The sequence below is a fragment of the Gasterosteus aculeatus genome, chromosome 17 (assembly GCF_964276395.1).
Source record: "Gasterosteus aculeatus chromosome 17, fGasAcu3.hap1.1, whole genome shotgun sequence".
Taxonomy (NCBI): domain Eukaryota; kingdom Metazoa; phylum Chordata; class Actinopteri; order Perciformes; family Gasterosteidae; genus Gasterosteus; species Gasterosteus aculeatus.
The window spans coordinates 4,788,896-4,805,791 of NC_135705.1; the positions used below are offsets into that span (position 1 = coordinate 4,788,896).

Genomic DNA, 16,896 nt, shown 5'->3' on the forward strand with positions numbered 1-16,896 from the left:
AAAAAAAACACACAAAGCCCCACCGGCTTGTTATTTCCGCTCAGTTATGTCGAGTTTGTGCCGGAGCGGAGAAGCAGTTATCGGCCGAGGTTTTTAAAAAAATATATATACACACATATGTATATATATATATTATCTAACCGGTGATACCCAGCATCAGGAAGTGCCTTCAGGAAGTAGTTTGCTACCGTGTTTGAGTGACAGCTGTGCGGCGGTGACAGCCCACACGGGACGGCAGCCCGCAGAGCCGAGCCGATACTCAAGATGGCAGGTAATGGCACTTTTCTAATAGTGTTGTCTGTAATACTTTGACGCTTTGTTTGAACTTGTGAAGCCGCGTCGTGGTCCTTGGGTGTATATATTTTGATTCAGCGGCTCCCCTTTTCGCTGATTTCGCGGTATTCCCAGGCAAAGTGCTAGCAAAGGCGAGCCAAGTCAAGCGAAAGCGCTGGACGAGCCTTGTTAGCAAACTTAGCACTGCTAGCCAGCCAGCTAACGAAAGCTATTCATGGGTAACGTTATCCAAATGTGTGACTTTGAGGCTACACTTAAATGTATAGTTACTTCGTATGAGGAGGGTGTTTTGTAGGCACCTCTCTCCCGCGTAACTGCACAGCACGGCGTGCTTAAAGACGTGTTTATTATCGAACTGTTGACATAGCAAAGGCTAGCGAGTTGACCTAGCTTACGTTAGCCGAGTTGCTAAAGTCATTTTCAGCCATAAGCTGATCAAGTCCTCCTTTATGCAATAACAAAGGAGAAATGCCGCTCTCTGCCAACGTGTTTTGCGGGGTGCCGTTAGTCGTCACGTTATTCACTCCACACGCAGCACACCTCGTTTAATGTCTCTTTTCGAGCTGGGATTTGTTTTTGTATTTGGAGCACATTCCTCTGCATGCCCAGCAGTAAACACTGGCATTAGCCGTCCCAGCACATGCTTCTACTTCTGGGACTTTACTCTGAGCTCCTCTGTTGACTGCGCTGCTGCTAGTTATTGTTTCCTTTATCTGTGAATGGCTGGTAAGAGATCGGGCAAGAGACTTAGTCTGGTATCGGCCCGTTATAGCGCAACCATGTGTAAAGGAACTATGTGTGGTAATGTTAATGGGAAGTACATGCTTTGTGGTTGTACGTCATACCACAGGATACATGTATGTTGACACTGATTTGGGAAATCAACCTTCAAATGATCCAACAATTGTTTGTTGTTTTATCTCAAAAGATGTTTGTAGTGGACCAACTTAATTAATCTTATGCGGGAAAATTGAATTGTCACAGCGGCAGAAATACAAGGGCCGATGCAAAGTAGGGATAAGCGAATAAAAAAACAACCATGCAAATCACGAGAACTGTTTTTCTCAGACTGAAGTCTAGTAAAAGATAAAGATACATGATACTATATATGTCTGAGGGAATGTATTTCTGTAGGTTGAGTGTCATGTTTGTAGAAAGAACAGAGACGGTACTTAAATATATGATAGAAAAGTTCCTCTGATATTAGAGGTTCTTTAAACCCTTGATTTTATGGGGTTTTGACCCAACATGGGTTTGTCAGACAAATATCCACACAAGGGCAAGGAAGGTGTATCTGCGGGGAATAACATTTATTTTTTGCACAATCACAATTTTTTGGTCATTTCTGGTTTGAAGCGTATGTGTTTGAAAGAAAATCAGTAAAAGACGACAAGATTTATATTTTATATATATATATATATATATATATATATATATATATATATATATATATATAATAATATTATATTGACCATTTTCTCTCTTCCACTTAACTACAGCCAATTCAGCATAGTTTCAGTTTTACAAAGTGATTCGTCAGCGAGACCGCTTCAGTTTACTGTGTCCCTTTTTGTAGGAGGGGGGGGGTGTTTAAAGTGATGATATGTTGATGACACACTTGCCACCATGGACTTTCCCTCTTCTCGCCTTATCTCTGCAGGTCTATCTTTATACTTTGAAGATGGCCATGATGATCTCGATGATTGTGAGTACTGTGCTTATTTGAATTTGTTGACCAACTACATGCAACACTACCTCATTTATTTTATATGTGTGGAACTTTGTCTCCCCCCCCCCCCCCTTCAGCAGGGAGTATCCGTGTCATCTTCCTGGGAAACCTCATTGACCCATGTGGAATATAAAGCTGTCAACAGTATTCCAGGGTTTTACGCCTTGCTATTATTAGCTGTCATACAGGCTGTCTGTCGTCTGCATCAGCGAGAGTAATAGAACATCGTCAAAGCCAGTGTGTATTTATGTTTAGATGGAGTCACGTACCTGCATGGAGTAATTATTAAGACCTCAGGCTTTCCACTTTATTCAGAAAATGAAGGCGCTTCATTCCCGGCATTTAGTCCGACTGATTTTGTTCAACACGGCCCTGTGATTACTGTGGTGCATCTGTCCGCCCTTATTGAAATGTCTGCCTCTGTGCTCGGCTCCACTTTGTGTGACTATAAAAAATAATAATACTTCTTCCTATATCACAGTTGGATTTGATGACTACGGTTCAGAGTGCGACGGTATCCGCATCACAGCCTTCCTCGATGCAGGACAAGACAACCTAACTCCTCTTGGGAGGCTAGAAAAGTATGCCTTCAGCGAGAATGTCTTCAACAGGTAAGCGAAACCCCGCCGACCGGCTGTTAACGCGACACAAATGGTGCTGAGTGGGAATTCATTGTTAAAGTATATTGTACGACATGAACTCTCCGGGATATGCATATTCTGGAAGAAAACATTTTGGCGGGTAAAGTTTAGGAAAAGGAAAGAAAGAAAAATGTATTGTTTGAGGTTAAAAGTAAAGCTTTGATTGTCGCATGACAAAAAACTAAAACATTTAGCTGGAATTATGTTTTCATCCAGCCAATTTCCTTCCTCCTGGTGTTCATGTCCACACTGCATTTCAAATGTATTGATAACATCCTTCTTTTTCTACACTGAGATCGCTTTGTTTTTCACTACTTCTGTTTATTTTTCTTTAACCAAAGAGCTGTTTTGGTCATGTGGGTTTTCACGTATCTGCAGTTTCGTAGACACATTCTAATGTTTAGGATTTCTTTGGAGCAATATTCTATTCAGTCATAGCAACAGGGAAACATCTGCAACCAAGTGGGACTTGTTATCAAGGAAACATCTGGACTGTGTCATTTCTTGTAGAAAAAGGATGAGCGGTTGTGGCCAGTTATTGAAAATGGCTTTTTATGACTGGGAAGCGTTTAGCAAGAACTTTTGCACAACATTTTGGGGTCTCTCCATATTTGTTATGCTTTGCTTAACACGAAATATTATTATCATTACTGAAAGGTTTTCATGGCTAAAATAAGTAGTGATAAAGTTGCACATGTAATCTGTTTTATAAATTGTACAGTGGGTAAATCATAAACTTCACTGTGATGTCAAATCAACTCCTCAGCCTATCTCAAGCGATCTCTAGAAGAGTTTTTTCCTACTCATCGAATGACTGTGTGCGTTTATCACGTACCTGCTTGAACTCAGTAATGCAGGAATGTGGTTTATGGTTGGATGGTGTCAGTCTGAAATATGCCAACAGTGTCCTGCCGGTCATTATGATGATAAATGTAGTTTTTATTTATATTAGCATATATATGTTTTGAATTATTATTTCAACGTGGTGGCATCAGCCTGCCAGCTGGCCCGTGTATTCAACATCCTCTGCAAACATTTAACCATGCTCCTAACCCCCCCCCACACACACACACACACGGTCACCCAACTTCATGCTTTTGATGCTCTGCTTTCCGGGCTTCAAGCCCTCCTGTCAATTCCAAGTATATGTTTGTGTGTAATGCACTCGACGGCTCCGTCGGAGCGGTGTGTCACGCTGCGTGCACTCAGCGCTCGTAGGTATTGGCAGCCACTCTACTAACTTGACGCTCCCGTTGCTTTCTAGGCAGATCGTGGCGCGCGGCCTGCTTGATGTGCTTCGAGAGTTCAGTGACAATGAAAATGACTTTATCAGTGTCATGGAGACAGTTGCCAGAATGTCAGAAGATGGAGGTAGATGAATTTTCCTTCTCATAAATTGAGTTGTCACGTCTCTGTATGAGTGCACGCTTTATGACCGTGGTGGCGTCCTTTTTTCCTGTTTTTATTAAATGCAAGTCTTCCAGGTTTCGTTCTTGACATGCTTTCACGCTTGTTACTTAATGTGATGCATGTTATAAGTGTTCTAATGGAATGCGTGTTTTCAGAGCCCACAGTGCGGGCCGAACTGATGGAGCAGGTCCCCAACATTGCCATGTTCTTGCACGAGAGTCGGCCCAACTTCCCAGCAGCTTTCTCAAGATACTTGGTCCCCATTGTAGTCCGATATCTCACAGATCCAAATAACCAGGTGGGTTTCATATCCTTTGTCTTTGAGATCCAATCGCATAAAAAGTTTTGTAGATTCTCAACTTCCTCCCGTCTTTCCCAGGTGCGGAAGACCAGCCAGGCAGCACTGCTCGTTCTGTTGGAGCAGGGCCTCATCTCTAAAGCCGATATGGAGACCAAAGTTTGTCCGGTTCTACTCGACCTCACAGAACCCAGCAGTGATGATGACTACAAAATCGAAGCAGTCTCTGTAAGAAACCCAACATTTAACAAACCAAAGTTTGGGATTATCATGAGGGGAAATGGACTTGAGTGAGCTTTAAAACTGTAAGGCACAAGACCAACTCTAGAGAGGCAATGCGGATTCCTTTTGAATGCCACACTGTGATCAGTCAATGCCTTTATCTGGTCACCAGTGCAGAGAGATGTTATCTCAAATCAAGTTCAGCCTCCTGAAACTCGTATAACCTGCTCCTCAAACTCCTGCACGCAAACACACCCGAGTCTTCTACTCTCCCTTCTACTCTTAACACCCGGTTTTTGTCCCTCATTGGACCGTATCTTCGCTTTCTGTAGAGCGATCAGTTTAAATCTGCAGCTTGTTTTCATTCATCGGCGCAAAATAGTTTTTATGTTTATTTTAGCACAGTCAAAAGTCTGATGGCACTAATTGCTCTTCGTACGTCTCCTCTTACAGATGATGTGTAAAGTGGTCACCATGCTGAGCAAAGACACAGTGGAGCATCTCCTGCTGCCACGCTTCTGTGACCTGTGCAGTGACGCCCGACTGTTTCAAGTCCGCAAGGTAACAACCCCCAAAACCATTTTCATCACCTCCTCATAGGTCAAGAGACTTTTTTTACCAGTCACAAATTGCTGAAATTGTTTGACTCAATTAGCTACAGCTGAGCACTTTTCTATTTTTTTTTTTTTTTTATTGGGTGTAATTGTGTCAGAATAAATTCAATAATGCTGTGAGTAAGCCTTAATTCATTTTGTGCATCAACACCACCACCTTGTTTTCTGTGAGGAATGTTTCCTAGCATAACTGGTGCCAGTTGAATGCTTCTATTTAATGTTAGAATTAGCATGTTATAGCACTAATATATTATATAAACTACAGAAAATGTGACCTGGAGTGACCTGTTATTGTGAAATCTTTTAACGAAAACATTTTAACATGACACGACGGTAAATGGGATGCGTGTGCCAATGTAAACACGCTAACCTGAGTGGCTTATGTCATGATGAACGTTATTACGATACTAAATATTCATTAGTGTTTTTGAAATTGCCTTTCTTTTACTGTAATGTGAATGTTTTTGTTGTATTTTACAGGTCTGTGCTGCAAATTTCGGAGAGTTTTGTTCTATTGTTGGTCAGGAGGCCACAGAAAAACTACTGGTAAGAAGACCTTTTTATTTTAATTTGACAGGAAACTCTGAAACCACAACTCTCATGTAAATATTTTCCCGTCACATTTCCGTCCCTCACTGTGACGGCCTGTTTTTTTGTGTGTGTGTGTGTGTGTGTGGTTTTTTTTTAGATGCCCAAGTTCTTCGACCTTTGCTCAGACAGTCTGTGGGGCATCAGGAAAGCCTGTGCCGAGTGCTTCATGATGGTCTCCAATTCTACCTCTCCAGAAGTGCGACGTGCAAAATTGTCCCCCCTGTTTATCAGCCTCATCAGTGACCAGTCTCGCTGGGTAAGACACACGCGTATAAAATGACATGCACATTTATGTGTAACTTCCTCTGTTAAATGATGAAAGGGCCGTTTTCCTCACCACTGTATCTTTTGTAATAGTCCACTCCAATAGTTGACACTTTGAGCGCAATTTGTACTAATACATCGGCGTGTCCCGATGACATCACTTTAATCTCCGCGTGTTAATGAGGGTCCCCGTGGAGCCCCTTTTGGACAGAACTGCACGCTGTCCCTGTCTAAAACAGGGGCCCATGCAAACACTGCTGTTCATGAGTAGACGATACCTGATGGGCTTTTTTGAGTGACTGATTCCCCTTTCAGGTGCGACAGGCTGCCTTTCAGTCTCTGGGCCGCTTCATCTCCACCTTCGCCAATCCCTCCAGCACAGGCCTTCGCTTCAGAGAAGATGGAACCCTACTAGACATCCCCAGGTGTACATTGGACAGGTAAAAACCACCCGACCTTTTATCTCCCCTGAATGAGTGGTCTTGTTTCTCAAACTCGGTCAGAAATGGTATTATTTTATTTAGTGAACTCTATCGTTTATGCTCAGTACTGAAACCATAAAGCTGACATTACATTACATGTCATTTAGCTGACGCTTTTATCCAAAGCGACGTACAATAAGTGCATTCAACCATAGGGACAAACTCAGGAGAACAAGAAACAAGAAAGTGCAATTTCCTCAAATAAGCCAATTTACAATTTGCTATAGATGAGTGACGTTACAAGTACAATTTAAGTGCTACAATTTGTTAGTCTTTAGTCGGTTTCATGAATCAGCGTTTTTGCCCTTTAACGTGTTGCGTCATTGTTTACTGGCTGTGATCAGAAACGGGAATGAAATCATTTTTGAAGTTTAACGCCAACACTTCTTTTATGGAGATTCCGTATCCTCTTTACACTTTAAGTATGTTTGACTTTCAGCGAGTGCTCCCTAAACTCTCTGAACTGCTCCGGGATCAGCGTCTGCCACACTGCGAGGACCATCGCTCACACGCCTGCCAACCAGGATGGCCGCGCCACGCCATCCCCCGAGCACGTCCCCACAGCCGACGGCGAGGAAATGCACAGCTTCGACGACAACAACTACACTTCAGTCTCCAGAGAGACGCGCGGCGGCTTCACCCGCACCGTCTCCAACAGCAACGCCGGCCCCACGACCACAAACAATGCTAGGAACTCGAGAGACACGGAGCAGACGGACCAGAACTTTAACTCCTTCAACTATTGGAGATCTCCTTTACCAGACATAAGCGGCGAACTGGAGATGCTAAATAGTGAAACATCCGAGGCGGGAATGGAGAAGAAAGCGGAGGAGGAGAAACCTGATTATCCCGATGCCAAGTTGAGCCCCGGCAAAGCTACGAGTGACCAGATCCAGAAGGTCTTGGACTGTTTGCAACCGCACATGGATGACCCCGATGTACAAGGTGGGTGCAGAGACGCTTCATTCGCTGTGAACCTTTTTGTCAATGAGTCGGCGCGTAGACTGAGTTGTGCGTGTTTAAATCCTCCAGCTCAAGTACAGGTGTTGTCGGCGGCTCTGAAGGCGGCGCAGCTCGACGGCCCGGACGACGACGGCCTGACTGAGCCGGAGGAGCAGCCCGAGGACGACGCCGAGAGCCCGTCTGTGGAGAGCAAGTCCGCGGAGGTTCAGGCCGGGAGCAAAGAGAGTCCCACAGAAGAGGAGCAAGCAGCGGAGCCGCCTCCGGCCTCAGAGTCCAGCCCCGTCCAGGAGCAAGGGGACGAGGAGACGCAGACGGAGCCCCTGGACGACCAGGAAGAGTCTCCTCCCGACTCGCCGATTCAAGTACGGGACAGCGCTTGATGTGTGCCGTTGTGCAGCTGACACGATGTGCTGGACTTAGTTGTACAGCACAACGTTGTTCTTGATGCAAAGGGAGCTTTTTGCATAGTGTATTGTATGTATTCTCTTTATGAGACGTGTGCCATTTTTATGTATTTACCTCAGGAGTCTGAAATGATTGAGGAGGACGAGGAGGAGGACGAAGAGGAGGAGGACGAGGAGGGGGGAAGGGACGACTCTGCTCACAGCCCAGGGTTTGAGGATAAGCCCAAGATCCAGGTCAGTCGGCGCCTCTGTCACTCATCCCGTAAATATGAATCTCAACCTCAAGACCTGCTTCATTGAATAACTTCTACCTGTGCCTCCCACGTCCTCTTCAGAATGTCATCCCCCAGCAGCTGTTGGACCAGTACCTCTCCATGACGGACCCGGCCCGGGCTCAGACGGTGGATACGGAAATTGCCAAACATTGTGCCTTCAGCCTGCCGGGGGTAGCGCTCACTCTGGGGCGGCAGAACTGGCACTGCCTCAAGGAGACGTATGAAACCCTCGCTACCGATGTGCAGGTAGGCGAAGACGTGGGGGACGTGATGTGGGCTTCAACTTGCGGTCTGATTTTTTTTTTTAAATGGGGGCGGGGACGTAGGTGGCAGGTATGCATAGTCTGTATTTTGTAGTGGTCAGTAGGGAATAACAACTACTCTGATTAAATCTGGAAAACCGTTATAATGATGTAGACGTGTACATTGAATACACCTTTTCAATGTAAGGCTCAATTTCAAATACCTGGATTTATTGGATTTTGGAGAAATTTTGTCCTGAGACATCTCATTTGAATATTGTTGTTGTTATTATTATTATTATGGTGTACTGTCTTAGTTACAAATATTCCAAGCTTTTTGTGGGAAAATCCAGATCTCTTAACCAAACCAAAGTAACCAAAGCTAAATTAAATAGTGTTCAATAATTACATTTTATTAATAAAATGGATAATCACAAGATAACCAACTCAATTTCTAAACAGTAGGGTTGCACTGTTTTAAACCAGTGATTGGACAAAGTAGATTAAATTACATGGTGGATAAGTCTGCTGTTGGGTAGAGTTTTGCGTTCAGTGAGGAAGTGAAGCTTGTCGCTCACAGTGAGAACAGCGAGGTTTATTCTGTTTCTTCAGCCAGTCACTGAGATAATCTTTTTTCCAGCTTTATTATTATTATTATTATTATTATTATTATTATTATTATATCAGCCATATTGATGAATACCCTACAGCTTTAAATTCTTTTAATTTTTTTTCGCATTTGCCCGCCGTAACAAAGCAGCATATCTTCCCTGAGGATGAATGACTGATCCTGACCCTAAACTTCATTCAGGAAAATGAATTTATTTAAGACTTGTTTCCAGTGAGAACAATGAGCTTTTTCAATATGCATGTTAAGTGTAAACACTGCTGCTGCTCTAAAGGAATTTGGTCCATTTTTAAAACAAGTCTCATCCAGTTCTGAATTTTAAAAAGGTAAACAGGCTGACATCGTAAATGTAAAAATACAACGTCATTGCGATGTTGTTCAAACTTGTAGCGAATCCAAGATATTCCTCAAACCGCGCCGGCCTTCGCCTGACTCGAGAAAACAAAGCACTCGTTGTGCGAAACGCTCCGCTTGGTGACGCACGAAAGAAAGGCAGCCGTCTGCTCACTTCACGGCAGCAGCGACGGCGTGACGACCACTTAGTCGCGCTGCTGCTCATCATCCGAATGTCGCCGTTGGCGTGGCACTGCACTACGGACCAATCACACGAGGAGTTCAGATGTAGAAGCCGTTCAGTTTTTCATGTTCCTCTCTCGTTGATGGCTCGTGCTATGATCTTTTCCCTCAGTGGAAGGTGCGGCGCACGCTGGCTTTCTCCATCCACGAGCTGGCGGTCATCCTGGGAGACCAGCTGACCGCCGCCGACCTGGTGCCCATCTTCAACGGCTTCCTCAAAGACCTGGATGAGGTCCGCATCGGCGTGCTCAAGCACCTCTACGACTTCCTCAAGGTCCGATGGATGTAGATTTATACATTACATTTCAGCCATACAGTATTCATGAGAGAGGTGACAGAAGTAACGGGTTTCTTACGTGGTTTTCTCTTTTTGGGTTTACAGTTAGAGAAGTAAACCCCAGTTGGCTTCATGTTTCGCACTAGATAACTAAGCAGGTTCATGTGGTTCTTGTTGCAGCTGCTGCATGCGGACAAGAGGAGAGAATATCTGTACCAGCTGCAGGAGTTCATGGTGACGGACAACAGTCGCAACTGGAGATTCAGATACGAGTTGGCAGAGTACGGCCTTACCAGATAACTCTATTATTTTTTTTTATTACACTTTCATTTCCATGTTTAACTGATGTGCATGTCTCTTCCCCCCCCTCTTACAGGCAGTTGATCTTGATCATCGAGTTGTACAGCCACTTCGATGTGTATGACTACCTCAGACAGATAGCACTCACACTTTGCTCCGACAAAGTCTCAGAGGTCAGGTGGATCTCGTACAAACTGGTGAGTGGAAGATATTGATATTTTAGATATTTATTTATTTAAATATGTATTTTATTTAATTTTATTTGGAGCTGTTAGAGGGAAGCGTGGTTGGGTCAGGCAAAGGGAAACGAGTCCCACTGATGGAGGATGTAATGATGAAAAGCTGCTGCGCCCCTAGAGGAGTTTGAATTTGTGACCTTTTTGGAGGGAGAGTCGCGTTAGCTGTTTCTAGGAATTTGCAAAGCTTCCTGGCTTCATATTGGACGGAGTAGTATCGTTTCGTGAATGTTAAACTATAACATTAAAATGCAAATGGAAGAATCATCATGGCTACTGGAGACGGCATCACTGTTTGGGTCTTGCATTCTTGTTCATATTCCCTTTTTTTTTTTTTTTTTTTAATTCGCTTAATTCTTAACAAACTAGCATTTTGTTGCAGATTTGTAAGCGTGTCCTGGCGTCTCTTGTTCTCAGGTGGTGGAGATCCTCCAGAAGCTGTATGCGTGTGGAGCCGACGAACTGGGCCTGAACTTCATCAACGAGCTCACCGTCCGCTTCTGCCACTGTCCCAAGTGGGTGGGGCGGCAGGCCTTCGCCTTCATCTGCCAGGTCCGTGTCTCTGGTCACATTTCATAGCTCAGACGACTGATCAATGTCTGTTCGTACTCTGAACAGATGTGCAAATTAATTATTTCCATTATAATTATTTTTCGTGGAACATTTTAAAAGCGATTCCTCTTAATATTTTAAATCCATCCGTGTCAAAGTTCAAGGAGCCCTGTCAAATAGAAACAAAAACTGCATTCACCATTATTGGTGTAATGGTCACATTCTTAGCCGTCAGCAGGTCGTCAGCACTCTAGCTATGCATCACACCACTACAACGCAAAACATTGTGATCATGAGCCTTTCCGTCAGCCTCACTGTCTGGTTAGATTCTTTCATCCGTCAGCTGTTGTGACAGGTTCCTCCTCACAGAAGGCCTCTCCACTCCCGTCTGTCTGTTTCCCCTGCTGACTTTAGCACCTGCTGTCTTAAGCGTCGGAGTGACTTTTTGTGTGTGTGTGTGTGTGTGTGTGTTTCTCCTCCCTCCCCACCTGGTACCATCTGCAGGCAATCGTGGAGGAGGACTGCATGCCCATGGAGCAGTTTGGCCAGCACCTCTTGCCCAGCCTGCTCAGCCTCTCCTCAGACCCGGTGGCGAATGTGCGCGTCCTGGTGGCCAAGGCTCTCAGACAGAGTGTCATGGAGAAAGGTAAAGTGAACAAAGTCATTCATAATCGATTTTTTTTATTTTGAACTGGTCACACATATATATAGTTTGAATATTCCCCTTTTGTGCAAATATTACTTAAACACTATAAAACTGCAGTAAAGTGCCTGTGATCATCTCAAAAGGCAGGGGAACGTCAGCCGGTGTGTTTTTGGGGGTTGAAGCCCGGAGGACGACGTTATGTCGCTCTTTAAATATCAGGGCGACTTACTCTGTCCGTTCTTTGTTATTTAGTACTTTCTTGTGATTTTAAAGATATAGAACATTTCCGCCAACGCACGCTGTGCCTGCTCTGTTACGCACATCGGCCCTCTTGTTGCTGGGGGGTGAGGGGGGTCTTTTCCTTGAGCTAACCGAGCCTGGTGTGTTGTTGTTGTTGTTGTGCTCAGCGTACTTCAAGGAGCCGGGCTGTGCCTACTCTGACGAGCTGGAGGAGACGGTGATGGCCCTGCAGTCCGACAAGGACCGGGACGTCCGCTTCTTCGCCAGCCTGGACCCCAGCAAAGGCCTGATGGACACGGCTCCCTTGATTTAGCCTCAGCTCCTCTGAGGCCCGTTGCAGCCCCCTCCTTCCCCCTTTCCTCCCCCACCCGTCTGACTGACGCACAGTCAGCGTAACCCGGCAACACCAGCACCTGACCGGATCCCCGACCACACACCTGCTGGGCAGACCTGCACCACCGACCACTTGGGAGTCGTGTCAGATGACCAGACCACCATCTCAAAGTATCAGCATGTTCAGACAACAGCAGCCGGGCTGCGGTTTGGGCACCGCACAGCGCACAGCGCGTTCACGACACGAGGTTCGCATACTTCTCAAGAGGTTTCTCTCCCGAAAAAATGAGCAGGACTCAAGAGGTTTTGCTGCTTCACTCGGCGGGAGCCGCCATCTTTATGCCCGAACTTGTCCCCGGCCTCTTCCACACTAACGTTGACTCGGCCATTCCCCGACCAGACTTTTTAAACTTAACGGGCTCTTTTTCTCCAAAGCTAATTGTAAGCTTGATTTATAAAATTGCTGAAATGATTTGTTTTTTTCTTAATGCTTTTTTTTTTCTGTTGTGGATTTCTTAACGAACAAGCGGGCGAGGCCTGCCCAACTCTGACGTGTGCACTAACTCAGGGGGACTCGTCTGAACCTAAACAGCATTATTACTGTACACAATAAGCAGCAGCTGGGGGGGGGGTGGAGAAAATGATAAGAAAAAGCTGTCTGAGCAACAAAACCAGCCGAACCGAGTAGCTCCGCTGGGGTCTCTCGCCTCATTTTCCTCCTTTTGTCCTCTGGGTTTATCGTCCGTTTCCCTTCTATCTTCTTCTCTCTGCCTGGTCTTCACGGGCCTCTGAAACCACTACTGCTGCACAGAGGGAGGAGTGATTCTGCCACTCAGCGTAAAAAAGAAAGAAAACAAAAAAAAACGTATCTCGTTTTTGTAAGGACACAATAACTGTTTCCCCCTCCCTCTCCTCTTGTGTCTTGTTTACCAAAATAAATGTGACACAACGCGTCTCCCAGACGGCAGGAGACGGATGAAATACCTCTTGTTTGGACGCTGGCGGAGGGGCTTGAAACATCTGGAACAAGGGGCTCGCAGCCAAGTGACGCAAATCTCCGTCAGAGGAGGAAGAAAGCAAGCACACAGTTTGTTGGATTCATGTGGATGAATCTGTGCCCCCCCCCCTCTTGTGTATAGTCTGTTCCAAGTCCTCACGGTTGACCTCCTGGTATTGAATTATGTGACCATGGTAGCTTTCAGTGGATGTGACCAGATGTACAGTAGGAATAGGAACGACTGATCCTTGCTCGCCTGTGTGGGTGGAGTCCATTCGAGTGTGAGGTCTCAAGTCTTTTGTACAGCTTAAACCTGTGGAAAGCGTTTTGTTGTTTATAGAACCGAGGCCAGTTTTAGTCGGGTTTTTAACCGATCGAGATGTATGTGTGAATATTGGGAGCAGTCACCAAGACACTTTTTGTTCTGTTTTTTCTTCCTTTCATTTTTTTTTTTTGGAACATAGACATAACTTGAGAACTTAAGCCGATTGTGGTGTGTGCTGTGCATCTCAAGTCTTTCTTCCTTCGATAGGAGAGCTCACCGCGGTAATGCCGGTGTCTACTCATCTCGTCTGTCTGCGATTTGTGTCCATCTCATTTTTTATGTAGTAGAACAGTTAATATATACATTTTATGAAATTATTTTTCTTTTCAATTATGCACCACTGTTCAAAGATTTTATATCCTAACTTTACAAAATTTACAACCTTTGTAATATTCAATGGTTTCTTTTAAAAAGACATTTTATGTAATGTTATTTTTAGTATTCTGTAATTAAAATGAGGAAAATGACTGAATTTAATCTGCACGTTTGTGCCTTTCATCTATTCAGATATTTGAATACAAGCATCGGCGTTGAAGATGATTTAGAAAAGAACAAAAACTTTTGTAGGGTTTAATGTTCACTTGTCCTTTCCTCTACAACAACTAGTCAAGTTATTTACGTCAATGTGTTGAGGATATGTTTAGAAATGATTTATAAACTTTGTTAGGTGGATAAAACAAGATATTTGAATGCTCTGTAAACTGATACATATTCTTCACAAAGGCAAAACAATCTGTTCATTTTAACCAAGAAGATCCATTCGTAAAACTGGAACCATCTTTTTGCCATTCAACTGGAGAAGTTCCTTTTACACACGCTGTCATAATCCCTGCAAATGAATGTGAATCATCTAAACCACTCTACTTCTCCTCTCTCCCCTTCCCCACGCAGATGTCTTTTGTTCCTCCTCCCGCAGTCTCGCCTCCTCTTGAAAAGCAGCAGCTTGCGGTCCCAGGTGGTGCTGCCGAAGCTCTGGACGAGCTCCATGCCGCAGTGTCCCTCCAGGTGCTCCCTGACCTGCTCCGCCACGTCCCCCCGGATCCTCAGGCTCTTAAAGTGGTCAAAGTCAGAGCGGCCCAGCTTCCTCAGCCGCCGGGCCGCAGAGCGGTAGCACTTCCAGGGCTGCGCCTCCAGCAGGAGGTGCTGGCTGATGGAGGCCAGGCGGGAGAGCAGCTGCAGCAGGCCGCCGTCGCCGTGGTTCAGGTGGACCCACATGGTGACAGCCAGGCACAGGGTGAGGTGGAAGCGGGAGCAGCCGTACCGGTCGAGGTGGTCCTGTAGCTGGCGCGTGTCCTTGGTGACGTCCAGGGGGAGGAAGGAGATGTTGCCGGGCAGAGGGTTGTTCTGCTGAGCCCTCTGGATGAGCACCGGATCCAGGTCGAAGCCCAGCAGGTGGACTTTCCTCTCATCGGGCTCCTGAACCACGTGGTTGTAGAAGGCCACACTCAGCTCCTGGCATTCGCAGGGAGGAAGGAAGACGAGGACAGCTTTAACAACTGCAAACCATTCGTTATATGGATGGAACTTTAATTAAACTCCGATCATACTTGTAAGATGGGTCTTAAATATGTTGTATATGTCACGCTTTACCAGCATATTTATCAATGGAAAATGTTACCAAAGCAATTGCACAGTGTGAACAATAGAGTAAATGCCCTGCATTCGAAATGTTAAGTAAAAGTACATGAGTTTTATCATTAATATACACAAACTGCAAAGCTAAACTTATGCAGAATGCCCCCATTTCAAAACAATACGTCCTCGCGTTTGGCGATGTGTAAATTTGAGTCAGCTCACTAATGCTGCAGGTAAATAGAAATTTGGGATGGATTTCACCTACTTTATACACGGTCATGTATCTTTTGTCCATGTTATTTGATGGATTATTTTGTAATGTGCAACTAGAGAGGACAAGGAAAGTATTACTGCCATAAAATGAAAAATAATGTAAATCAAAGATATCACTACTACTATTCCTGAGAAACCTTTAATGCATATGCGTTATCTCAGCGTTAAACACTGCGTGTGAAATATCGTCATTAATAATAATAATAATAATAATAAAGACCGATATACTGTAGTAACAAATAGTTACAGATGCATGTAAAGCGGTGACTGCTTGTTTAAAGTCGCTTACTCCTGAATTACAGCCGACGTCCAGGATGAGAGTGCTCTGCTGTGCGTCGCTGTGAACTGACGTTAAATCCCGCAGTAAAGTGGAGGGAATGAGGCTCAGGCGGTTCTCCGGAGGATTGAAGGTGTAATAGTTTATGAAGTTGCCGTACGGAGCTGCTCCCGGGTCGTTTATTTCATCGTCAGCTGCGCTACTTATCGAGCATGTTGCCATTGTAGCGTGTGCGCCTCCAAAATACACTCGAGTGGAAACGTGTGCTTAAAAGTCGGAGAGGGATAGTTTTGTTCCGTGTTAGTTAAAGTTGGATTTAACTGATTTTTGTTTTTACAGGTATAGTCAACTGCCAAGTAAGAAAAACATAGTAGTTCGTATTGTGTCCACTGTACTTTTTGGGGAATTTAATAAGCGGAGTAACAATACTGAAGGCATCAATTATTTTTACATGTATACATATATCATACTAAACTGAATTTCTATGATGTGTAGCTACTAAACTAGGATTTTAGGATATATAAAACGTAGATATTTTTAACAAAATATACTGTGACATTTTTATGACTTACTATACTACAGACTTTTTATATTATAATTGTATTACTTGTCAATAAGACAAGTAAAAAAACGTCAAGGTCCATCATACGTTCTATAAATACGGTTAATTGATTAAAAATAGAATAGATAGATTAGAACAAACACCACCAGGTTTGAAAAGGAGACGGAAGTACTCCCGTCCAGCAGGTGTCGCTCTGGATCTTTAACAGGCAGGTTCAAAAGTCCCGTCTGGCTTTCCGTATCTTACGAAATGTTCGCCAATTACGTTTTAACTACAGAAGTCTGCGTGCTGACATTGAGGACAACCACACTCACCTGTGTTCCTCACCGCTTGGTAAAATAAAAAAGGTAAGACCAGATTTAGGTATTTTGCTCCAACAAGCACACGTGACCTTAAAACAAAATCAATATAAGTGTGCTAATTTGCGTGCACGTATTAAGCTAACGCTACCTTACAGTTGACCGACTGCTAGCTCGCTGCTAGCGACACAAGACGAAACTTGTTTATATACATTAACACGTCATTTATGGACACACACACGCTGTTAAATTAACCCACACCCCCTCAGCACACCTCCACTCCGGTGCCGGGTGGTGTCGAGGTGCTAAAGGTGCCGGAGGTGCTCAGACTCTCTGCCCCCCCCCTGGTCCCTTCAGGTTCCTTCCTCATC

General features: G+C 44.6%; 2 protein-coding genes across 4 annotated transcripts; one reads left to right on the forward strand and one right to left on the reverse strand.

The window, feature by feature from the left end:
• ppp4r1l (protein phosphatase 4, regulatory subunit 1-like) lies at window positions 1-14,016 on the forward strand. Of its 3 annotated transcripts, XM_040204353.2 has the most exons (20): window positions 1-271; window positions 1,955-1,999; window positions 2,505-2,634; window positions 3,929-4,035; window positions 4,230-4,372; window positions 4,454-4,600; window positions 5,048-5,155; window positions 5,689-5,754; window positions 5,897-6,055; window positions 6,379-6,503; window positions 6,985-7,490; window positions 7,578-7,870; window positions 8,033-8,146; window positions 8,248-8,433; window positions 9,746-9,907; window positions 10,091-10,191; window positions 10,287-10,407; window positions 10,864-10,998; window positions 11,503-11,644; window positions 12,052-14,016. In XM_040204353.2, exons 1-20 carry the CDS (start codon window positions 265-267, stop codon window positions 12,195-12,197), a joined length of 2,943 nt encoding a protein of 980 aa, XP_040060287.2. In that variant the 5' UTR covers window positions 1-264; the 3' UTR covers window positions 12,198-14,016. The 3 variants fall into 3 exon arrangements, with proteins under 3 accessions (XP_040060287.2, XP_077949068.1, XP_077949066.1); XM_078092942.1 differs by lacking the exon at window positions 3,929-4,035 and having other exon boundaries at window positions 175-271; XM_078092940.1 differs by lacking the exon at window positions 1-271 and having other exon boundaries at window positions 1,906-1,999.
• bcdin3d (BCDIN3 domain containing) lies at window positions 13,989-15,919 on the reverse strand. Its single transcript, XM_040204356.2, has 2 exons — window positions 15,677-15,919; window positions 13,989-14,991 (listed from the first exon to the last, which is right to left on the reverse strand). Exons 1-2 carry the CDS (start codon window positions 15,884-15,886, stop codon window positions 14,386-14,388), a joined length of 816 nt encoding a protein of 271 aa, XP_040060290.2. The 5' UTR covers window positions 15,887-15,919; the 3' UTR covers window positions 13,989-14,385.
• Between the last annotated feature and the right edge of the window lie 977 nt (window positions 15,920-16,896).